At 44.0% G+C, this 24,870-nt stretch overlaps 1 protein-coding gene across 1 annotated transcript in view; it reads left to right on the plus strand.

Annotated features, from left to right (window-relative positions):
• The window catches only part of XKR6 (XK related 6), a gene marked incomplete at both ends in the record, with an annotated part of 186,579 nt that extends 173,649 nt beyond the window's left edge, over positions 1-12,930 (plus strand). The window contains one exon of the mRNA XM_082305450.1: positions 11,966-12,930. Within this exon, the coding sequence (XP_082161576.1) occupies positions 11,966-12,930 (965 nt within the window). The remainder of the gene's footprint in view (positions 1-11,965) is intronic.
• Between the last annotated feature and the right edge of the window lie 11,940 nt (positions 12,931-24,870).

Consider the following 24,870-nt stretch of genomic DNA (forward strand, 5'->3'; position numbering starts at 1 on the left):
CAAGCTTTTTGTGTCCAGGCCAAACCATTAACCAGAGGTGGTTTGCAGGATCCATGTTTGGTACTGTCACAGACTGTTTGAAACATTGCCTTGATGTTGCCTCGTCTCCAAGGAACTGGCCGTGGGAGCTGTATTTATAGCAGGAAGCTTCTTCACTAAGCCCTGGCAGAAGATGTTGCTTCCCCAATCTGGTGACGAGTCTGTTAGGTTTCATCTATGCTAATAAACTGAAACACATCAGAACATGAGCACAGCCATCAGATCTCGGTCATCCACGTGGTTTAGTTATCAGCACAGTCCTTGGCACATTTTTAGCCCACGGCAGCTAGCACCAACCCAAACAATTCCCAGGCTTGGCTCGGGTGTTAGCACGGGCCAAGGATGATTCCCAGCAAGCAGTCTGGATTGGGCCATCCTGCTTTGCAGGCTGAGACAGAATAATGACATGGATTTAACAGTCAACAGAATTAGGCTTTCCTCAGTTACTGATCTCTAGGCACAGTGTCCCAGGTTCAAAAGCTGCCCCAGACCTGTGCTAGCGAAAAGAGATTCTCATGGTTGCTTTCAGAAGCAGACAGCAGAACTCCTAGGGCTTTCCTTTCCAGTGCTGATGTGCTCCCCTATTTTTCAGAGTATTTTAGTCCCACCTGCGAGATTACAACATCCTTTCAACTTGTGCTAGGCAGATTTAAATTCTTCTCCATGGCTGCGGTTCTCATCTGAATTAAAAAAAAGAATGCCAGGATAAAGATGCTGTAACAAATACTAAATGTACGGTGTTAAAATGCAAGTATATTGTATGTGTTTGCAGAGTTGTGTTGTTTCATGCCAACTGTCCCTACTCAGAACATAGAAATGGGTGGGGAAAGATTTTATTCTATAACAAACCACGTGTTGTTTTCCTTAGTAAAAGTTTTTTCCCCCATTTCAGTGCATTCTAGTAATATCATAAGGTGTGTTTCTCTTCTAAAGGTTCCTAGCGGTAGAGTTCAAATATCATTAGGTCTGAAAAATTTCAATATAGGAGGCTCATTCTGATCTTTGCAGGGTATAAACTGGGAGCGACTCTGCTGGAGTCTGTGAAGAGATTCAATATACTCAAGACTCTGAGCAAAGAACTGGCTGCTAAAAGTTGGGTCTAAAATGTCCTTCACAAAGAACCAGCTGTTGAATGTGCAATATGATTTTTTTCCTCCAAGAGTAACTCCTCTTGGATTTTGCCATTTTATTCTTCCCAGTTAAAGTAATCACATGTTCGGGTTTTTTTCTCCTGTTGCTGTGGGAAAAACTATTTTAAATAGCAGAGGGAAAAAACCTAGCTCTCAGCAATCAATGACCACACAACACTGCACATCTAACCAAGAGGCTACAAGAGCAGCACAGTCATACTTGAGTGTCTTTAGTCTCTAGAGATCCATGGTAGATCCATGCTAGTGGTGGTGCTTAGTTCTCCATATTAACTATAAAGGTAGCTTAGGTTGACTTTTTTCCCATCTCAGGTGCCCGGTAAGATTTGGATGCCTCTGGGCTTTGCTGATGGCCATGTAGATACACGGTTCTGCTCAGGCTACTCTGATTTCTGGACTGAGGTCAGAAGCAAATGAGCACAAGAAGAACCAGAAAGTACACCAAGAAAAAGCAATTGAAGTCTATAGAGATGGCTTGTACACTTCTCTGCTGGCCGTGTTCCTTTCAAGTTGAACCAGGTTTCTGTGATAGACTCTACTGCCCTGTAACATTGCCTACAAAAAGGGATTTTGCTCTGCATGCATATATTGAAATCCTGTCCTCGCTGGAGGTGTTGTCAGGACATGCTGATGTAGCATTTCAAGCGAAATCTCTTGGGGTCTCTCAAGGAGCTTCAAATCCTCTTGTCTGTGGCTGTTCACTTTGGGGGATTCAGGTGGGGTTCTTTTCCAGTGTGATTCTGAGACAGTGGTTAAAGGCGTTCAGATTAACAGGAATTTAACTGAAGTCTTTATAATCATAGAATCACAGAATCATAGAATCATTAAGGTTGGAAAAGACCCTTAAGATCATCGAGTCCAACCGTTAACCCAGCACTGCCAAGTCCACCACTAAACCATGTCCTCGTGACAGTGATGACAGTGATGACTGTGCAGAGGGTATCTTGTTCTGAATAGAGTGGCAATTCATACAGCTTTTGATGAAAATAGACACATTTAAGAGTTCTCATGCTCTTATTTCCCAAACAACCTCAACTGTGCCCAGGAAATCCTGTCTGCTGCTCTCCCAGCACATTTCCACTGCAGAATTAGCCCAGGTGATTGGTACCTGGATCAATTTAGACCAGGCTCAGACCAGACCGTCTCTTGTTCCTGTATGTGTGGCATTAGAAGACAGAGATGCACATAGTTGTTGGTTCTGATTGTCTCTATGAACCTCAGTGCAGCCCTGCCCACATGAGATTCAGCATGCCCTTTGGAGGATGGACTGGGGAAGGATGCACCAGGGCATGGTGGGAAGATCCTGGAGAGATATTGGCACTTGTGTAAGATAGCCTGAGTCCTCTTTGCTGGGGGTGTGGGTTACTGGACTATGTGAACCCCAATTTAAGTGATAGCAGCAGCTATTCTAGTTGGAAACACCATCAAATGTAGCCCCACACCGACATCAAAAACACCATCAATAAGGTTAATGAGATTTCTGGTTTACTAGCCAAAAATCACAAAGGAAAGGACTGTTCTATATTAACACCCTCAAAATAAGATCCACTGAAGTGGGACTATCTGTTTTCGGTGAGAGGGGGACAGTGAATTCTTTGCTTCACATTTTCTTAATATTTAGGGGAAGTTTCAAAATGGAAGAGCCATTTCAAAATAAATAGCTTCATGGCATAAATAATGTCATAATAATTAATGTCACATCAAAAGGGACTCCAAAGGCAAGATTAGTCTTGTTGTGTGTGTCCCCTCTCCTCTACTCCATGATTGCCTCCAGCTTCTTTAGGACTGAAGCTGTTCACCAAAGTCACCCTAGATTCCTGAGTGATCTTAGACACCTGCCACGCATTGCTCCCCCTGAAAAGTGCGATTTTGAAGTTAATTTCCTTTAACTCCACCATTAAACTTCCATCAGAGACTCTGGTGGCTGGCTAGACCTTCAGAAGAGGGCTTTTCTCCGTAAGGCAGGGTTTGCCCATCTAGCTATAGCAATACAGTCACGCTGGCATTTTCCTCAGACATAACTTTGAGAGCATAGCTGAGACAGGATTCCTAGAAGGATTAACCTATACTGCCAAAATAACATTTTGCTGGCATAAAGCTGTCTACACATCTGTATTACACCTTACCTAAGCTCTTGCTGCCAGGCCTGGGCTCCCCAGAGCTGTCTGGACACAGCGGGCACCTGGGCTAATTTACTCGGCCAAAAACCCCAGCCTGGAAAATCTGATAATATGAGAGGCTCTGTCTCCAGGAGTTGAACCACAGGTCTTTCACATTATTTTTAAAGTGATGAAGGGGATTATATGACCATGTTTGTGATACGCAGAGGACTGTGCACAGATTATGTCTGTACCTGTAATGCAAACAGTCCTGGAGCCCAAGCACCGGCACTCGAGTGATTCTGTTAACATGGTCGCTGGTACAGTTTTGGCCGGCTAACCCTTTCCCAAAGCTTTCCCAGGCACGAGAAAATGAGTTCACATAGTTCAGGAACCATTCCCAAAAGGCAGATTGGATACAACTACTGAGAGAGTTTAATAGTATGGACATGGCAGACTCTGCCAGCTGGGCTCAGGGTCAATGAATAGTCCTGGCTCTGTTTCTTGTTTGCTAGTTTAGATGTCACCACAGTGACCCAGGTTCTCTCAAGGCCTGGGTTCCCATGTGCCCTTCTCCTCTCTACTGTTTTTTTATGAGCCATTATCTGGTGGCAAGCCACTATACAAGATCAAAGATCTCGGTTAGCTAAGTGAGAGGAGGCTTGTTTGAAGATCTGTACATATATAAGGACTGAGCTTTCAGCTAAGTGCTGCCAGAAATGTTTCAGCTGTGGAGTGCATGTTAGGTGCTTTTTTGCCTACATAAATAGGTAAAAACTGAGATACCTGTGGTCAGCATTCTAGGAAAAGGGCAAGGCTATTATGGAAAGTGAATAGTGGACTTACATGCCTATGAGGACTGTGTACATACATGCCTGTTGAGATCAGCCTTCTTCTCGTTGATGTAGCAGGGGGATATTATCTTTCTGCTGCCACTTTCTTGAGGATAGTGATAACTCTGGCTGTTCAGAGAAATGCAACTTGAATCTGTCCTCTGACTGATCATGGCGCCCTTCTCTCATCAGGAGGGTGTTGGGGGATTGTTTTGCCTGCTTGGCCTTCAGTGGTATAAAATCATTGCGTTGCATCACTTGAATTTGCCCACGTTATGTTGGCTCTGTCAACTTCTGCTCTGCAGAAGCCAATGCTAGCTATTCAGCTCATCTTGGAGCCAGGAACAGTTTTCCCCAACCCTCCTTTCTGCTCTCCTCACCTTGCTGGGACTCAGAGCTCTCCTCTGAGCTCTTGTGGGGAGTTGGTGGATGCCAAGCTACTGCTACCTAGTGTACTTTTCATCTTACCCACTTCTTGTTTGGTCATTCCAGTTTGATCATCCACACTCCAGGTGTAGTCAATGGAGAGACAGAGAGGCATTTCCAGAGGGCAACTCATCCCATGTCTCGGACAGCTCTCCCTGGGTGAGATAAACACTGAGGCACATGATGCAAGAAAGATCTTCACTAAAAGTGTTTTGAAATGGGGGGGGAGCTTTGCTAATCCTTATGTGGTGGGTGATAGCCAACATTTTCAACAGGAGATTTGACACTTCACTAAGGGTATTCAAGGACAATCCAAAGCAGAGGTCAGGTTGTCCCATTTCTGCTTGGCCTGGGGTGCTTGTGCCTCCTGCAGAAGGATCAGTTGCTGGCTTGCATGCAGGAGAAGATGATACAAGACTAGATGGCCCCAGGGCCTGAGCCAGTTTGGCAGCTCCCGAATTCACAGAGGAGATGAATAGGAGGAGACATGACAGAAGCAGCCGAGATAATGAGAGCACAGATCAGACGAATGTGGCTGGTCACCTCTTCTAGCAGTAGAGAAAAAGGGGCATTTGGGAGAACTGAAAGGCAGCAGGATGAAAGGGGAGAAAAGCAAGTCCTTTTGAAACACAACCCATAGTGAACCTGTGGACCTCAGTTCCTCAAGGCAGTGCTAAGGCGAAGGCTGGGGGGAAACTAAAAAGAGATCCAGTGTTTCTGGGGTCAGTGAGGACATCTTAATTTAGCAAAAAGGTTTTAGGAAGCTTTCATATTTCAGGACGTGAGCCAGCCTTTTACTGGCAAGGGGTGGGAGGGCAATTCTTCATGTGAGCAACCTGTTCTGAAGTTGCCTTGCTATGGACTTTCTCACTCTCACAATAAAAGGTTTGGGAATGTGGATGTTCCTCTGGTCTAATGTGGAAGAGCCCTCCTTGTGCTAGCTTGGACATGGACTATCCTGTATAGAAACCCAATGCAAGCCTTGTGTTAGGAAGTCCCAGTGGGATTCATTGGTAGAAGACCCTCTTCTTGTTGTTCAGACCTACCTGGAGGTTGGTCCTTGAACTGAGCGAGTTACTTTTGTTTCCTGCCTTTCCCAAACAGTCACCAGCAGTTTTCTGTTTCTTATGGACTGGCGATGCTGTGTCCTGCGGGAGTCAGGTCCTGGGGAGAACGGGGCTGTGATACTCCTTAGAGGAAGGTCTCAGAAGAGTGAACGACAGGACACCAGTGTAACATCTCTTCCCAGTGTCAGGCTCTGGTTTTTCATCCCTGGTCACTCCAGCTCTGAGCAGAGTACAGAGATGTCACACAGATGTGAGGAGGCCATTCCTCAGTCAGACTTAGGAGTGATGGTCACCACAGGTGGAATAGTGTTCATCTGCCATAATGGACTGGTGGCAACACTGGAGAAACTGGTTAAGGAAGTGTCCTGAAATCCTATGAGGAAAAGGAATGGCAAAACGGTCTATGCAGGCCTTTATTATTTATATACTGGTAATGATCCATATTTTTCCACGTTCAAAGCGAAAAACAAAGAGGGAAAATGAAGGAAAGAAGACAAAAGTCATTCCCTCCTTTGAAAGGAAAGAAGAAAGAAAGATCAAGCATCAAACTCCAGCAGGAACAAATGATAATCAGACCCAGGGGCTGATTCTGACCCCTTTTACTCCGGTGCAAATAAATAAAAAAAGATTAAAAAGTAAGGCGGAGCGGCTTTCAGGCAATGTTGTTACAAAAGCAGAATCTGGCTCGCTCTCTTTTGTATATAACTGCATTTTCACTCTGTGTGCATCAAAATGAAAGCCTGTTCCTAGATTCATACTGAGCTTCAGGGAGGAACGTGCCACCCAAAGGGGAAAACACGATAACAGGGTTCACGGCGCAGAGGCCCGAGCAGCCAGCGAGTGATGGGGAGGAACCGAGCCGTGGCACTTGGCATTAAGCAAGCGCTGCCTTCGCACAGGGGTTGATGGAAGGTTTCATGTCGCACTGAATATTTGCTGTCCAGCTCACCCGGGAGAAATGTTGGTATCTTCCCATTTTGTTTCAGTAGAGTCTTCAGGAGAATTAATGTCAAAAAAGAAATAGAGCACCATTTAGGCATCATTTTGAGGTTTAAAGGGACAGGCACCACAGTAAATACTTAGGGAATATGCTACAGTAAGTGCATTCAGATTACTTAGAGCCAATAACATGCAGCTGGATTTGTGATTAAAACTATACATACCTAGTGAAAAATCTCTCTCCTCACCTGAACAACACTACAAGTAAGAAAAAAATGGATATATTCTTCACTTTAAATATTCTTTTTTTTTTGTATGTGTATGATTTGTCTACAGCTTTTATTAGACTAGTTGTAAAGCCATGTGTAATTGCATAGCATGAATAGGCCAGGTAGACAGGGATGCCTTTTCATGCGCTGTTTTTATTCCTGCACATATATGGGCTTTAAAAACAGCAATGGCAATTTAAGGGGAGTCATTGTTTTGAGTCTCTCTTGTGGATGTGGTTTTGTTCAAAGAACCTTATTATATTTCTGAGATGGCCTTTTCTTTTTCTGGGCCATCAGTAAGAACTAGAGGATGAAAACCGAAACAGGCTGATATTCAGCCTGCCCCTGCGAGCTTCAGTAAGGCTCCAGGACCTTCCCTTGAACTCAGAGGGGTTCACGCTCCTCTCCTCCGGTATCAGATCGCTACCTGCATTATACTCCAGGCCACTTATGTTTGGCTCTTGTTTCACCTTCTCAGAGACTCTATTCCTTGGTCCAATACTCTTCTCAGAAAGTTTAGCCTTTTATACAGACATCTTATTTCCCACTGCTTTCTCATTTCTCTTCACTATTTACTGTTGCTTAATCTCCGTGCCAGATGTGTTTACCACTGAGGACTGTTTGTTAGGTCCCCCTGAGAAAGGCAGAATTACTAAGGCAAGAAGTCAGCATCAAAGCAGTTCAAGATGATGGGCGAGTTCTGCTCCAGATTCAGACACCTAAACAAAGGTGTCTTCGATGGAGGTGTCTCCACGTGATGGGGGTGTCCAAGCTTCCCTTGTGTTCAGTGGAGATGTAGGCAATACAGCCACAGGGTGTAAACAACAACCTTTGTACAACTCTGGCTCCACTGGCTGTAATGACTCAGGAAACAATTGAGTTGACTTTTGCCTAGTGTCACTTGAGATGCCCTGAGTACGCTGCCTCACTCCAGCTCCCAGCTCAAAAAAGTTCTTGTCTTCTGGATGCAAGTTTGTCACATCTGCCAGCTCCACATGGAGGTCTAGAATATCCTAGAGCACCTCAAATGTTGCTGGATTCCCATCTGTGGTGGTTGCACTGAGACTTAATTCTCCATTGTGTAAAGTAAGAGACATCACTCATCCATGGACACCCCGAGGTGAGTCTCTATGGTAGGAGCTGAATCCTGTCTGAAATGCAAGGTGCACTGTGATGTGAAAGAGATCTATTCCCTGCTTTAGCATGGATTTTATATGAGACTTTGGATAAATCCTTCAAATCTTAGTGCTTCTTCTGCCAAATGGGGACATTATAAAGCTCTACCTCACCATACTGAATGTAGGTTAGGAGATGTCTCACGGTAAGGACTTCAGGGCACATTACTAAAGGGATCTGGGGGACTAATTCTTGTGATGTGTCATTCAAGACACATGGGCTTGACTCCTCAGTGGTGCTGACTACGGCCTGTGAGTCACTCATTGCTTCTAGCAGGTGACAGGAGGAGTTCAAGGGCTGTTGTACAGCCCGGTGCAGAGAGTTTGAAGATAACCCCAGTCTATGCCAGTCTGACTTGTTACGGGCAGGTGGGATACAGGTCCCACAGATGCAGCCACAAGGCTTCTAGCCCCATGGTAGCTGATGTCCTCCTGGCTTGAGAATGCCCACAGGGATGTGGCAGTTCATGGTGGGTATTTTCCACTCCCAAGACTAAGCACAGAGTGGGAGGAGTGGGAGTGGGTTTTTTGAAGTGACTTCAGTTTTAAACCAACCCCAACCCTTTGATAAACAAACCTTGGAAGGGAGTTGAAACCCACTCATGCTAGATGAAGGTGCGTCAGTCACCATGTGCAAAAGTCAAAATCAAAATAAAAAAATACTTCCCATGTGATCCAACTTGCCAGGACTTTTTGTTCTAGTTATAATTGGAGAGATCTCTCTAGTTGCTTAGAAATAAGGCCTGGAGATGTGGAAAAGTTTATCCCACAGTCTGTGAGAATTGTACGTTGTATGAAGATGTCACAGGCTAGAAATAACAAGGAAAGATGGGAATGAGAAACTCATGGTCAAGATGACAAAAGCCAAGGCATGCTTTGTCATTTAGGTCTGTATGAAATAGTCAGGGAATAATTTCTGTGGCAACACAGTAAGAAGTACTGGAGAGGTCTCTATATCGCTCCATGGTTCCTGTTGATGTCCACCTACTGATCGCACACCCATTACACCCAGGTCCAGACCCTGCTCATCATTAGGATGCTAAAATTCGCATTTGGCACAGAGTCGTGAATTTTTAAACAATGGCAGGAATATGTCAAAATGTCATTCTCCCCCTTCAGATCTTAGTGCAAATGAGGAGGCAACGAACCGTTTTGTAGGGTAGGACTCATCCTGTCTGACTGCTGCTGTTTGCAAGTCCCCGCACTCCCTTGTCAAGGGATGGAGACAGACACTTTGGGAGCATGAGTCAACCCCCCTTGTCCCACACATGGATCTTAGGACAGGGTGAATCACTTTCTGGGGGTGTCTGCCTCTCTGTTGACTCGAGGAAACATTCAGATGACTATCAGCAGGCATGGTACTGTGCAATATGAGTGACTCAACACATATACTCTCAGCCAGCTCTGTGTAATTTACAGCAAAGACTGTGATTAGTGTAGGTTTCTGCACTGAAAACATTACAGTGGGAAAAGCCTTTATGTGTACACTGGGTTTTTGTTTCTGGTGTATTTTCTTCCTCTCTCTATTCTAGAATAAACGAACCCAAGAGAAACATTTTTAAGCCAGTGTGACACATCTGTCTCTTGTGGGTTGGCGCTGCTTGAGTTTCAGTATACAGGTACATTTAATGCCGTACAAGTTTCTAGTATAACAGCACTAAAATAAGACAATACATGACTTTTTTTTTTTCTGCTAATCATGGAAAGTTTTTAAACTGAATAGCTAGAAGATACGGCAACAAGCAGAACTTGTACACATAGCAGCACTTACCTTAAGAATTGTGTGGCATTGCTCAGCCTTCCACAACTGTTAATTATATCTACCAAAAATGTAACACATCTGGTAGGTTAAAAATAAATCTAATCTACATCTGTTTGGGGCTGAGGCTATTCATGTTCAGAAGGTTCCATCCATTAGAGTCCCCAAGTCCTACATGCAAGTGTTTCTTATTGAGGACTTAGAACTTGAGGAAAATTGTGGTTTTCTTAAATATGGTGGCCTAAATCTTCTGTCGTTGATAAGGCCACTGATCTTACTGGCTTGTGGTTTGTTGTTTTTTAAAACTCAGTCTGAAATGCTAATGCATGTGTGAGCTCAAAGGCAAACTATTCAAAGCGAGACTTGAGAGCTGGTGGAAAGGTGTAGTTTTGGTGGACCTGCAGGCTGGAAGAATTTGAATAAAGGGCAGAAATGGAGGTCTGCTGTCCTTCCTGGCCACCTTCTCCAGTGCCTCTCCTCCAGGTGTAGCTAGGCTGGAGGGGGGGAAATCTAACCCAACCGCACTGTGGGGTGGGCTCCTCAAAAATAAGATCAAGTCTCTAGAGTGAGGTCTGAAGAGCCAGTGGATCTTCCTTCCATCCCCTTGGGAGCTAGGTCCTTGTGGGCAGAGGGAAAAGTGAGAAGAAAATAGGAGAAGAAATTGAGGGTTGTCAAATATTTTGGCTTTTTAACCCTGAGAAGCTGCAGCAAGCTGCTGCTTGGGTTTTCTTAAAGTAGTAAAAGCAAAATAAAGCTGGACCTATTTTCCAGTATGTTATACATCAGAGATGAAGGGCATTTGTTATTGTTTGCTTTCCTTGAAACCATTAGCATTTTTCCTTTAGATTTTATAGGTGATGTTCCCAGAGAAATCTTTGGCAAAGGCCCAGTCAAAGTCTAGCTACCAAATTATTTATCTTCCCATCATGGATGTTAGTCCATTGTCTGTTCCCTCATCTGCGGACCAGTTGTTCAGTGAGCAGCAATGGGAGCAAAGGAATGAGATGCCAGTGGCCTTTTCTTTTCCCAGGAATCTGTCAATTAATTTTTATTATGATGCCTTGCTCAATGAGTTGTTCAATTTACCTTTGTGATAATCAATGGTATTGTATTTTTAAAAGCTCCTGAGGTGTGATGGGGCACTATTTTATCCATTGGAGCAAATACATAGTTTAAGTGTTGGTTGTGATGGGGAATAAGATCAGGCCGCTTTGGAATATCATGGGGTGCCTGCCCCATGTCAGGGTGCAGAGGGATGAGTTGGGAACCGAGGGTGACCCCAGGGCAGGCAATGCCCTCACTGATGGGAGCAGTGCTGCAGGGACTGAGTGCACTGGGCAGAGCTGCACGCTGGTAATGGCTCCCTCAACAGTCTCAGGCAAGGCAAGAGGATGGACCAGACCCAAGGTCTCTTCAGGGGGTCCCACCAGGAGCAGAATGAGACAGGGCTGGAGACATGACTGCGACTTGGATCTGTGGTCCATCCAGGAGACAAGGCTGGAGATAAGCTACCTCCAGTATAGGTCTTCATCCTGGAAACAGGGCAGGGGAGTCACTGGAGGGATCAGATTCTTTGTTTTGGGACCATTTGGAGGGTATTGATGAGTCTTGATGTTCCCTGTATTTATGTGTTACCACAGGGTGACAAAAAACCTGACCAACTGCCTATTTTTCCCAAAGGCGAATGCAAACAGGGATTCCTGATTAAGGCGGAATCAAGTAGAAGTCAACGCGAATGTTGCTTGTATGAAAGAATTTTAGAATAAAAAAGATCCATGCAGTTACAAGGAATATAGATGTCCTGCTCTTGCAATAGTGCACTGCAAAATGGACTCCTTCCTACAGACAGTAACCTTCATACTTGGGCTGCAGCGTTTAGATGGGATCTGGATATCAAATTCTCAAATATGGATCTAATCAGGATGAGGACAGAGGCTGTTCCTTGTAAGAAGAGCAGAGCTGGGGTGGGGTGGCAGAGCCAACAGGAATGTAAGCATAGTGTGCTATGTCAGAGGACTCCTGAATACAGCATAATTTCCAATTCCCACACTGATATTTCTGTATTTCTCTCCTCTAGACTGTAAGGACAACCTGACATGAGTTGAACCTTTGGGCTACTGAGCCTGCCCCAGATGCAATAATTTAGTGAGCAGATGATGTTTTCAACCAAACCTCCTGTCTAACTCAGTGGATCTGTGTGTCTTCCGGCAGGTGTGTCCTCTGTGGCCTCCCTGATGTCCCTGGCTTGGGTGCTAGCCTCCTATCACAAGCTTCTTCGGGACTCTAGGGACGACAAGAAGAGTATGAGCTACAGAGGGGCCCTCATCCATGTCTTCTGGCGCCTCTTCACCATCTCATCCCGAGTTCTTTCTTTTGCTCTCTTTGCTTCCATCTTCCAGCTCTACTTTGGGATCTTTGTAGTGGTCCATTGGTGTGCCATGGCTTTCTGGATCATCCATGGTGGGACAGATTTCTGCATGTCTAAGTGGGAAGAGATCCTCTTCAACATGGTGGTAGGGATTGTGTACATTTTCTGCTGGTTTAATGTCAAGGAAGGGCGGACTCGATACAGAATGTTTGCGTATTACACGGTAGTCCTGACGGAGAACGCTGCCTTGACGCTCCTTTGGTATTTTTACAGAGATCCTGACACTACTGACTCATATGCCGTGCCAGCACTGTGTTGTGTCTTTCTTAGCTTTGCTGCTGGGATAGCTTTGATGCTGTTATATTATGGTGTGCTGCATCCCATGGGGCCAAGAGCTAAGATCTTTGCCAGCTCCTGTTGCGCCGAGCTGCTCTGGGGCATTCCTTTGCCCCCCGATGTTGAGCCCATGGCACCCCAAACCCCTGGGTACCGGGGGGCCCAGGCTACGCCCACCAGAGCGGTCACGGAGCAACAGGAGGAACTCACAGCTGACACTTGCTTGCCCGTTTTCCAGGTGAGAGCAATGGTACCATCTACTCCATCTGGGCGACCCTACCCCCCCGAGGGGCCTCTCATTAAGATTGACATCCCGAGAAAAAGATACCCTGCATGGGATGCTCATTTTGTAGACAGGAGGTTAAGAAGAACTATCAACATCCTCCAGTATGTCACCCCCACAGCTGTAGGTATTAGGTATAGAGATGGACCTCTCTTATATGAGTTGCTACAATATGAATCTTCACTTTAAAAGCTCCTTAAAGCAAAAGTAAAAGAGGGGACCTTATTTTTGTTTACGGTAAACACAGATCATGAAACAAACACAAACCTTCAGATAAGCTTTCTTTCTGGTTGCTGTATGTATAAAAAAAAAAGATATTCTCTATGTTTTGTAAGTAAAAACAAAAAGAAAAACTTTTCTTTTGTTTTTTACACACAAGAAACAGTATTTCAACTTCCACACCTAGGATTCACAGGTGGAGAAGGAGGCATCTCCACATCAGTTTTATACCGTACACCAAGTGTAGAACATTATTTATGGGATTGGTGCTGATTGAAAAATAAAAAAACAAACAAACAAACCTACAACTGCCTTATGCCCTTAGGTGCTGAGTTTCATTAAGTACTGTCACCTTTCTCATGCAAAACTCTTTGATGATTATATGCCAGGAAAAAACCAACCAACTGAAATACAAACCTTAAAATTAAAAAAAAAAAAAAAAAAAAAAAAAAAAAGGAAAAAAATGAACAACAACAACAAAAAGAGAGAAATGTATGAAAAAAATCTTGTAGCTCTTATTGGATTTAGCAGAAAAAAACCAAATGTCTAAAGATAAGAAAGCAAAGCCAAGACAACCCCAATGGAGTTTGATTTTTCCAACAGTTGAAAGACAAAATCAGGTCTGTAACTCAATTTGGCAATGCATTTATAACACCATTTGGCCAAGCCTGCGAGCCTTGACCGAGTCGTGTTATAAACGCGATCCCACCACGTAACCGTTTTCCTCGTGTAAATGGGCCACGCGTAATGGTCGGTTTGCACCAGATTAATATGGTAATACAGTATCTGATCTTGTTTCGAACAATTGCACACGCTAAAGTGCCACTGACTTCAGTGGAGTAAATAACGACCGTCTGAGCCCAGAATAAGGCCTGCCACCTTGATTTCTGGAAAATAAGAAATCTGCAAACATTGAAATTATATACCAAAAACATTATACTAAAGTACATTTACACATATCTAAAAACTATTTCAGTAATAATAAAACTCAGCATAGTAGCAAAAAGCGAGTCAATTTAAAGGCACAATACTTGATCAGTGACTGGCAAAACAATTTGACCTACTGTATCATTTTAAGGCTGTGAAAGGCATACATGTATTATTTGTAAACTCGTGTAAGACCTGTCATGTCTCATTCAGTGCGAGCCTTAAAGTGATTGTAAAGCATCCTTCGTTCCATTTTGGGGTTTTTGGGTTTTGATTTTTGTTTTGTTTTGTTTTTAAGGAAAACAAAACATGAAAATCGGGATAAAAAAAACAAACAAACAACAACAAAACAACCAACAAACTTCTTCAAACGGTAATAACCTGTAAACTGACTCACGTCTTGAGATGATTTGGTGCTTTGTATTTTTGTTGATGTTGTTGTTGTGATTTAGCTGAGAATTCTTCAACTCGGTACGTGTGGGGAACTGCTGATAAAAACTGTCTCGTGTCACCCTCTACTGTAAGTACATGGCGAGAAACAACAACAGAGGAAACTCAAGAGCGTAGCGAGAGCATCGTGGTTTAGCTTAGCCTTCTCACCGCAAGGAGATGCTGCCACCTCCGATGATGGCAAAGCCTAGACGGTCACCTGCTGAGGGTTGTGTGGTTTTCTTGACATTTCCAAATAACCCACTCGGTGTCTGAACATTCACATCTCTCGAATTCTGTTTCTGTGCTGGAATCTCTTGTTTCGATCTCTTGTTTCGAGTTAAATCACGGGTTTGCGTCTATCCAACACCCTTTCCCGTTTCGAGAGTATTGCTCCTTTAAAGGAATATTCCCATTTCAGGGCATCTTTTCAATCCCACCATCCCTCTACTTGGGAGGGGAAAAGCAACAACAACAAAATGAGATATTTTTAAGTGAATGCTGTAGTATTTTCTGTGTGTACTTGCAATTTTTTATTCCAGAAATACTGTAACTGTCTAGGGTGCAAAACTCCCATGCTGACCTATTCTGAAGAGAAGATCAGCATGGGGGGGATATTTTTTAATTATTATTATGATTTTTTTTTTAATTTGAGGAATCAGTTGGTTTTTTTAATTATAATAGTATTTAAAGAAACTAGTACCAATTTTATATAACAGTTTAAAGAAGCTGAATGCTTTCTTCGCCTGAATATACCTGAAGAGAAACATTTTTTTCAATCAGTGATCCTTTGCAGTGTTCTGAGAAAATGCTGGGGTTTCTTCAGTTGTTTCATTTTGTTTTGTAAAGAAAACTTTTAACTGGTGTCTGTCCCTTTCAAGGAGGGCAGGACTCATTCACGCCAAACTATAGACACACGGCAAAGTTTATAAGAAGCCAAATTGTCACTGGTACTGTAATTCCCAGTTAAACTCCATTTCAGGCAAATGTTTCTGGGCTCTGATTACAACCAATATGATGGTCACATTTTCATGCAAAGGGAGGGATTTTTGTCTTGTCATCCCCTATCTAAATTCCCAGTCCCTTGTTTACTGTGCACATAAATACATATATAAATACACACACACATATGTTTGTGAAAAGCTTTCATTTCCCTTATCCATTGTCTGTGTCCATACCCAGTCCCTTCTCAAGTGTCCTACTAACATTTCACCCTGTTTCTTCCCTAATCAGTATGCTGTCTAATAAAAAGAGGTAATTTGTGAAGTGAACTTGCTGTCCCCAGCTACTGAGTCGTAAAAACACAGAGGTGCCCATCCTCCAGCAACAGGACTGCATTTCTCCTCCCAGGACTTTCTTTTGGCTTACTTACCTTTAATACTAGTGTAGACTTACTCTGATCCAGCTCCCTGAGGCTCATGCCCCGTGTAAAGACTCTCCTCGGTCCTTCTGTGAAGAGCTCTCCTCTACACATCTGCATTTCCTTGGCATAAGCATGAGAAAGGAATGGATGACAAACAACCCTGATGTTCCTCAGGGACCTTTCCTCCAGGAGATAGCGTCCGCATTTTCAAAAGCACCATGAGAAGGTCCCCCTCCCTGAACTTGTCAACGTAGAGGTCTAGTTTGGAGATGTGATCCCACTCCCTGGCCCCACTGAACAGCTGGACCCTGCCACTTCGCACCAGGACAGTGAAATGAGTCAACGAGCTGAGGTACACCCATCAGGAGTCGAGGAGGAGACCCTTCAGTGTTGCCTCTCATGACCATCTGCAGCCTGCCTTCCCTCAGGAACGGGACCCTTGCTCCAGACCACCACACCAACAGCCGTCCTCTCCATCCCTCTACGGGAGCGGAGGGGCAAAACACTCTAGAAGTGACCTTACCTCTCAATGCAGTGCTAATTTCTCACAGCCAAACCAGCTTGACTAAGGGCTTGACACACCCCCGTTCCAAAGTCCTCCTTCTTCGTGGCTCATGGTATGGATAACAATGAAGGCAGGTGCCTCCACTGCGTGTTAAGACTGTTTCATTACGCTTAGTTGCATAAACTTTCTGCCTCCGCTATTCGTCCTTTCTTTGAATGATATCCACTGGCATCTTGATTTAGCAAAAGATTTCCAGTGAGAGCCTGTGTCAACCCTGAAGAACTATTTCTCTTTGAAGGATTTCATTACAGCCTTAACGTAAAGCACGTGCTCTACCACTACACCCAATGAGTTCATGGTGGACAGTTTGGTGTGGTGACCATTTCCTCTTGGGATTATCTGTGATCTTGTTGCCAAACAACACCCTTTGCCAAGCCAAAAGTTCAGGGAGGAAAATTACCCCCAACTCTTTATTGGTACTAATCCCAATGCTAAGAGTCTAGTCCTCGCCCCTGGTTGGTTTTTTTTTTTTTTTTCTGCCCAGAACCTCTTTGATTTTTGGTGTGGACTTTGGCAGGATGGTCAGTGACTTGTTTTGGTTTCACTTGGTTTTTGACTCCTCAGCTTCTCCCTCATCACTTAGTTACACCATGTCCCACCTTCTTGCCAGAAGACACTGCATGAGGGGTTTTCCAAACTGTCATGGAGAAGGTTGAGTCCGTATTTATTTACATCACAAGATCAGTGGACAACTTCCCTGGCATGTTTGTGCTGCTGGATTCACCCTGGGATCATCTAAACCAGCCAACTATGCCGTGCCAGGGCAAAGCTGCGGTACGAGGGCTCCACCAACCCCAGTGTTATGTTGTTCAAGCCTTCCCTGGCATGGTTTTGACCCACTCCAACGAGCCCCGGGCTCAGGCACAGCTTGCATAGGCGTTGATGCTGGCCAGAGACCATCCCCAATCAGCAATCTGGATGCAGCTGCTCTGTATCGGGGCTGAAAGAGTTTAGTAGCGTGGATGTGGCCAGAACTTGTCAGTTGGCTTCACGGCCAGAATGGATCCTGGCAGTGCTTAATTTACTAATAAAGATGTAACTATATGCCACAGACCAGGATTCAGGACTTGGTGGAGTACATCAGCCCGATCCGGCATTTTTCTATTTTCTGCCCAATCCAACGGACAAGGTATTTTTCAGTTCACTTTGTTCTTTTTGCTGAGGTTATTTTGCAAACAGCATCATTTTTATTGTGCTGATGTCAACCCATCCATCCCTCTATCCATGTCAGATAGCTGGCATGCTTAGTCTGATAGCATTATACATCTGTAGGCAGCTAATTTGGAGACAGGAATGATTCAGACCAGACCAAATCAACAATGGAAATACAGGAATTACAAGGTCCCTGCCCATGCCCTTGTCATGCTTTGCCACCCACACAAGGCATTTTTCATCCGCAGCATATCCAGCCTGAGCTGCAGAAGAGGAGCCAATGTTGTATAATTACCAATGGAAAGTGCAAGCAAGCCACCGATTTCAAGTGTAAATATATGTATTTTCAGTGTTTTGGATTGGAGCTAACTGTCTGCTTCATCCTGTCCTTCTCTGCACCTGCCAAAAGTCAGTAGTCATTTGCATGTATTTTTATTTAAAGCTGACTAGATGAAACAGGACAAAATTAATTGCAAGCTTTAGTCAGTGGTCTGCTAAAACCTGGCTGATGCTGCTCACGAGGAGAGCATTGCCATTGACTTTCAGAGAGCAGTCATCCTGTGCTCTTCAGATATATTTTTGTCCACACGAGATTCACTTCACAATTTATCCCTGCTCTTCATCCCTCGACAGAAATGCATGACACACCTGTCACCCACGTACCTGCAGCATGACTAAACCTCCTGAAGAAAATGTGGTCTGAGGTTCGTCCAGCAGGATTTCATTGTAGCTCAGAGGTGCTTTGAAAAGGAAAACTTACTACTGTGCATTTGCAAAACCTTTTAGTGCCTGCTTGCTGGGCAGCTTGGGCAAGAGACAATTTGGAAGCTGCCGGAGTCAGCGGAAAATTGTGGAGACAGGCTTTTCTAGGATGTTTTCTTCTTTTACTGGGTTAGCTTTTCTCTGGATTCTTTTCAGATCGAATGTGGTCATGCTAAAAAACCCAGAAAACAAAAACCCAAATAACCACAATGAAATAAGGTCTATGCCAATCCCCCTAGAAGCTGAGGTAGTTGATGTGAGATGGTAGGGATGATGTGAACTCCGTTGTGTACCCTTTGCCTGCTGAAGCTTGCATGTTGTTATTTTGGCAGTTGTCTAAAGCCCTGGGGCTTTGGGGATGGTAGTTTCCCAGGGTTATGATTGCTGTTTTTATTTTTCCTTGGAGCTCAGGTGTATTCTGGTGCAGAGAATCTCAGCCTGGTTTGAACGAGAAGATTTGAGGCTATCCCAAATAGACGTGGGCAAACCTTTCACTGTGTGCAGAACGCATTTCCAGACCTTTGGGTACCGCTAGAGATTGTTGCAATCCACTTATTTCTCCATGAGCACATTCAGAATCGCTTTATTGTTCTGTTGTGTTTGAACTTGGGAATAACGGTGTGGTGACTCTTTTCTGTTGAGGTGTGATGTGAAGAAAGGTAGGAGCCTTCCTGCTGTGCTAGATATTGCCTGTGTTCAACCCTTGTTCCTTACTTGAAGCTCAGACAGTAGGTTAATGAGAAAAATGAGAAAATGAGATGACAGATAGCTGCATATGTTCCATTGGCTCTTCACTGATGAGGAGGGAGGCAACCGGTGACAAAATAAATCTGCATAAACCATCTGGACCTTAACGTCTATTCAGATGTACATACAACCCAATTGGAAAGTGATGTTGTTGACAAAATAATGTGGACTATCGTTTCCTGTTCTATATTAAAAAACTAAAAACAAAGCAAAGCAAAACCCACAACAAAACAAAGCCTTGAGAGCAGACAAAAATGATTTGAGAGCATCAGCTTTACTTCCCACCCCCTCCTTTGGGACACATGCAGCAAGGCAACTGTGTGAAAACCAGGCGCTTTGTAATACGCGGAGATATTTGGATTTGTGCAATGCTGTGTTTGTCAGATGGTCTTTTACAGCGAGCGTAGAAAGTGGCCACGGTCTAAAACTCATTGCAGATTTCTGGGTGACAGTACTCCTGGGTTTCGACCCCAGCTCTGCCACGAAGTTGCTGTGTAACCTTGGGCAAGTGATTTAACCTTTCTGTGCCTACAGTTTACCCATCTGTACATGGGTATAATAATATTTACCTACCTCACAGGGGTGTTGTGAGGCTTAAGTAAATGAGTGTGAGAGGTGCTGGAAGTGCGCCGTAAAAATTACATTCTTGCTGGGTTTCTGCTGTTATCGGGAATGAGCAGTAAAGGGGTTTGTTACAACACACAGAAGGAAAACCTGCTGGTGCGTGCATGTGTCGAGAAAGCGATCTTAAGTCTTTTCTCTCCCCAAAAGCAAGGAATGGAGAAAATTGTTGTGCGCCAGCTGAATAGCCTTGCTTTCCTGGTCAAATGTAATAGCACTGTTTGCAATATTATTTTCTGACACAACAGGTGACCTTTCCCTTTTCCTTTCTGTTTCTGGAAACTTGAAACTAAAGATCACAAAAGTATTTCTGAACCGAACAGATTACTGATGAATACTTGAATTTCTTTAAGAGTTGCTCTCATCAGCCACGGTTAATGTGCACTAATCTTTCAGTCATCAGCTTCCATCTGAATACAGTGAAAAATTTGCTCACGCTGTTTTGGAATAGCCTGGACCTTATTTGGGAGGCTGGTATACAGTTTGCTGAGGACTCTTGTAGGCATGGGAAAACTAGAGTCTCAACTGATAAACACGTGAAAAATCTTTTCTCGTTTTGTTTTTGCCTTTTAAGTTTCTTGACTGCCTAAGACAGCACAATAATTGCGGTTTACTTGGTTGTACAGTAGCTTTTTTTTGAACTGTTTCCTTACGCGAAGGGCGAAGGTGGGTTGTGAAAGGATAAACTAGACTTAACGCTGCTCACACGCGACTCTTCTTGAAGTACCCACTTCCCTGGAGAAAAATCTGTGCCACCTCCAGAGAGACTAGACCAGGCCTGCCTTCACCGTCCTCCCGCAGGCAAAACTTCCCTTGCCGTCAGCGGGAGTTTTGACTGTTGATTATGTGTCCATCGAGGTGGATTCATCCCTGGTTGAACCCCAAGACACTCGGGTGAAACCCAGGATAACTTTCTTTAGAACGAGGGAAGGGATCCAGTTCATTGCTCCAAATGTCACCACTGGTCGGATAATTTGGAAGGGAAAAAAAGCATGTGATAGAAAGCCTGGGGTTTTTTTTCTGGTTTTGAGCCAAGTGTTTTTATTGTCTAAGTGTCCTGACCATTATCTAATGTCTCTTTTGGAAATGCATTGCGAGGCAAGACTCCCTGCTCACTTTTAGAAAAGCTTTTTGAAGTCTACTCATGCACTCCTTACTCAGGCAAAACTCCTGGGTTTTGTTGTTGGGTCTTGTTTTCTCTCCTGAGTAAGGACTGTGAAATCTGGCCTGTTCTGGATAACCGGGTGGTGTTTCAGGCAGCCGTTGTCTTCTCTAATCCAAGACTTGCCTTGCATGAAGTAAGAACGAAGATAGGAAACCCTCCGCCTCCAGCTCTGTCTTGGTCTGCCACGTACCTTCCCTGTCCCTTTTCTGTATCCACTATGGGGAGGTAGTTCAAAATCTTCTGGCTACATGGGCCAGGCTCTTCCACACGAGTAACCAGGCAGCTGCACATCTTCCCGCTGGGGCAGAGCAAATTCTGAAGCCCTGCTCTTGCAGATGGGCCACTGCTCATCTGCATCAGCTTCGGGTCTGCTCCTTCCCTGTTCTTCTCCCCAGCCGTTTATTTGCCCCGTTTTAAGCACTCAGCTCAGTGCTTCTGGGTTCTTTTTACTGCTTCTATTCCAAAAAGATTGAAGCTGGGAAAAAAACAGCAATGTAACTCCTTCGGTGCTATGCTAACTGCTTTGTTTGACCCAACAAAATGCTGGCCAACATATAGATTTTCCCTCTTTGTCCTAAGAAGCACCACACATCTGTGTCTTGAACAGGGATGGACTGAGAGGGGTGAGAGAGGGCAAGTGCAGTTTTGAAAGCAATTAAAGTCTCGTGTACCTAGTAGAGCAAAAAAAGGTGTAAATGCAGACTGCTTTCAAAGCTAGTTGTCGCCCACCTCGTGGAAGTAAATAGGATATAATCTATAAGGTATTGAGGGCATTATATATATATTTAAAAAAAAAAAGACAGAAAGTTGACCTTATCAATAAATCGCCCTTTAATTTTCCTGAAAATGTAGTGTTCAACAGGAAATACACCTGGCTGTGCTTGCACCCAGTTGTTTTGCTTTGACCCACTTCAGCAGCAATGGCTACTTTAACTGCAAAGGTAAAACAGTGGGAGAAGAGAGAGAACTCCTCCTACTCTATATTATGCCCGATGTGAAGTGGGTAGCTATGAATTTTCAGGATTGAAGGGACTAATCAACATGTATGTCTGTGTCTATATACACAGTCCTGTGGAAATATAGAAAAGCATACATGCCATGTTACTGCAACAGTATATATGTTTTAATATATATGAACATATTGGGAATTCCGAAGGGCTTTTTGAGATGAGGAAGGTAGTTTCTGGTGTGAGGTGCTAGCAATTTGGGATTTGCAAGCAGGGTTGAAATAAATATTCCTTGTATGGTTTTTTTTTAAAGTAAAAACTAGGACAAGAGACCATCAGAAGCTTAAGGTCCTTCTGAGGAAATGCTGTACCACCTGATCTTCCACTTCTTAGGAGATCTGGAAGCCAAAATCAGACCAAAAATGAGGGGCAAATGCAGTGTCAGTATAAATCAGTAAAACTCCACTGATGTCCAGGTGCCGCCTTACACTCCCTATGCTAAAAATAGTCATTTCTGCTGGTGCCAGGGGAGCCCAAACTGGGCCCTATTGGGTTTTTTTCTTAACCTGTGATAACAGATTTCCTGTTTGAGCTTGTAGATTTTGTCAAAACCCAGGCAAAACTTGGACAAAATCAGGAGTTTCTTTCCAAGCGGAGCCATCTGAGTGTAGCATACCCCTGACCTACACAGGGGCTTTGTAGTCTCTGGCTTTAGCTGAGGAAGAGATGGTTTCCCCTTCCACCAGTATCACCATTGCAATGAGAACAGCCCTGTTAATACAGGCAGCAAACTGGGCCCTCCTTTGCAGGGATTAAATCCCCTAAATCTGATGTCAAGCCCTTAGAATTCAAATGCCAAATGCCACTCAAAGGGAATAATTATTGTTTTCTCTCCAGATGTCATTCCCGTTCATCAGTCACAAGGACAAGCAGCTCATATTTTCCTTTCTAGCAGTATTTACCAATAAAACACGCTGCCAGTGCCAGAGCCTCCTTGCATCAGACCCAGCTGAACACCACCTGCATGCCGCCCCCGTCTTTCCTCCCCTTTTCTCCACCTTAAAAGCAAACACTGTTCTTTCCCAAGTAGCAAAAATCCAGGACAAATGCCAGATGATTACACCTGCAATCTGTTCACTTCAGGATTTTATTTCAATTTCTGAGGGCATATGAGTACACACAGGGACACACACCCGCAGAAATTTCAGTAGCCTGAAGTTGAAGCCACTTGACTTCAATGGACTTGCTCTGAGCTGACACTGCTTCAAGAGAAACTATACACCAAGTGTACCCCAGACAACCCCCTCAAATTACTACAGTTTCACACCATTCCCATATAACTTGGTTTTTTCAATAATTACTGAAGCCTGGGTATCAGTCAACAAATTTACGACGGATAAGTAGGAGGGGAAGTGGACTGGTTCGCACTTATCCGGAGACCTCTTAGTACTACTCGAGCAATTAAACAAGCCTTAAATTGGATGTGATTGCAGCCATTTGGAGGAGAGCTGTGATGCGTGTTTTGTAAAAAGTGTCTAAACAGGTATCACAGCCAAATCCCTTGGCCCCCATCTTCTCTATGTAGGGAGAGTGAGAGGGAAGAGATTTTACATTGAACATCAAAGTTTGCCATTAGCTACAAAATGTGCCCCCTCCCAAAATGGATCTAAAACTTTTTTTTTTCCCCACAGAAAACATTTTCTTATCAGAAAAAAACATTGGTTTTGTCTAGCGTTTCCAATCTGCAAACTGTTTTACCATTCCAGCTTTTTGTTCCAATGAGGAATGGGAAGTAGTTTCAAAACTGTTTAAATTACTCAGGGAAGGATTATTTCACATCTAGGTCTGGTGACTTCCACTCATGTCATCGGGCCAAGTTCAGACCATTCCACTAAAGCCGATGTGATTACCCAGTATGAAACCAGTATGACATAACAGCTGGGGTGAGGCCTTTGCATGGTGTACTGTGTGTTCCCTATCACAGACTCATGCTGATGTGCTTGGGAACCTGACATAGCATGCCCCCTCATGGAGCTGTTCCCCTAAAACCAGAATTTTCACAGAAAGGCTATATATTTTGGAGGCTTTGAATGACTTTTTGATTGCAAGGAAATTACATCCCTTTGGTGTGCATATTTTTGGATGTACTGTCATATACAGAAGGTAAATCACAGTGCCTGAAGATACACGTTCTCTCTCCATCTCTGCCATGGGCTGTTGGGAAAGCCAAGGGCTGTTGGGAAAGCCAAGGGGATTTTAGGGTTGTCTCTGCTGGCAGATGTAATATGTTCCCTAGTACCATTGGCCTGCGCTCCAGGGCATGTGATATGGGAATGGTCAGGCTGTTGCCTGGCTTCCATCACCAATCCCACCTCCAGCCCTGGATCTCTGCCATACTTGCTCCAGGTGTTGCAATGCAGTTTTAAAGAAAGATCCTTGTCTACCCTATGAAAGTGCTGGGAGGACAGACTAGTTACGTACTTCTTGCAAAGCTCTTGAGCACCTTCCGATTGAAAGGAATTCTGAAAGTTCACGGTATCTTCTCAAATTAGGTTTCATCCTAGGAGCATTTTTGATTAGTGAATTTTGATAGTACAGGAAAATTGGCACAGCCATAGAGAATAGCACAATTTAAATGCTCATATTTCAGAAGTGCCACTTTTCCCATAAACATTGGAATTTGACTAATCACTGCTGGAACTCGTTGTTACCATTCAAACCCCAGAAAATACTCTTGCACTTGATTCCTCAGATAAACCTTATTCAAGGAGAACAAATTCCCCAATCACTACAAAATGGTAAAAAGAAGCTATTAAAGCAGGACACCTGGGTTTTTCTAATGTTTTTGAATGCAATGAACTGTATTCACTGAATATTGTCCATTTTCCTTGCAGTAGGCACACTGGGACTGCAGCCAGGCTTAGGATCCCCTTGTGCTAAGCACTTTACCAAAACGCAGAAAGACATGGACCTGCCCTAAAATAGCCTTCAGTTTCGCTGTGGCTGTTTGTGTGACCTTGGGCAAGTCATGTAACTGCTCTGTGCCTCAGTTTCCCCATCTGTAAAATGGGAGGTGTAAAGCCGACCTCCCAAGGATGATGTGAGGATTATTTAGTCCATGTTGGTGAAGTGCTTCAAGAACTTAACATCAAAAGCGCTGCAGGACTGCAGTGGTGTTGAGCAGAGCAGGACAAAGTAATGCATCATGTCACCTTTCCCCTGTGTCCATGCA

This window comes from Platalea leucorodia (assembly GCF_965183815.1).
Source record: "Platalea leucorodia genome assembly, chromosome: 3".
In the NCBI taxonomy this organism is placed as follows: domain Eukaryota; kingdom Metazoa; phylum Chordata; class Aves; order Pelecaniformes; family Threskiornithidae; genus Platalea; species Platalea leucorodia.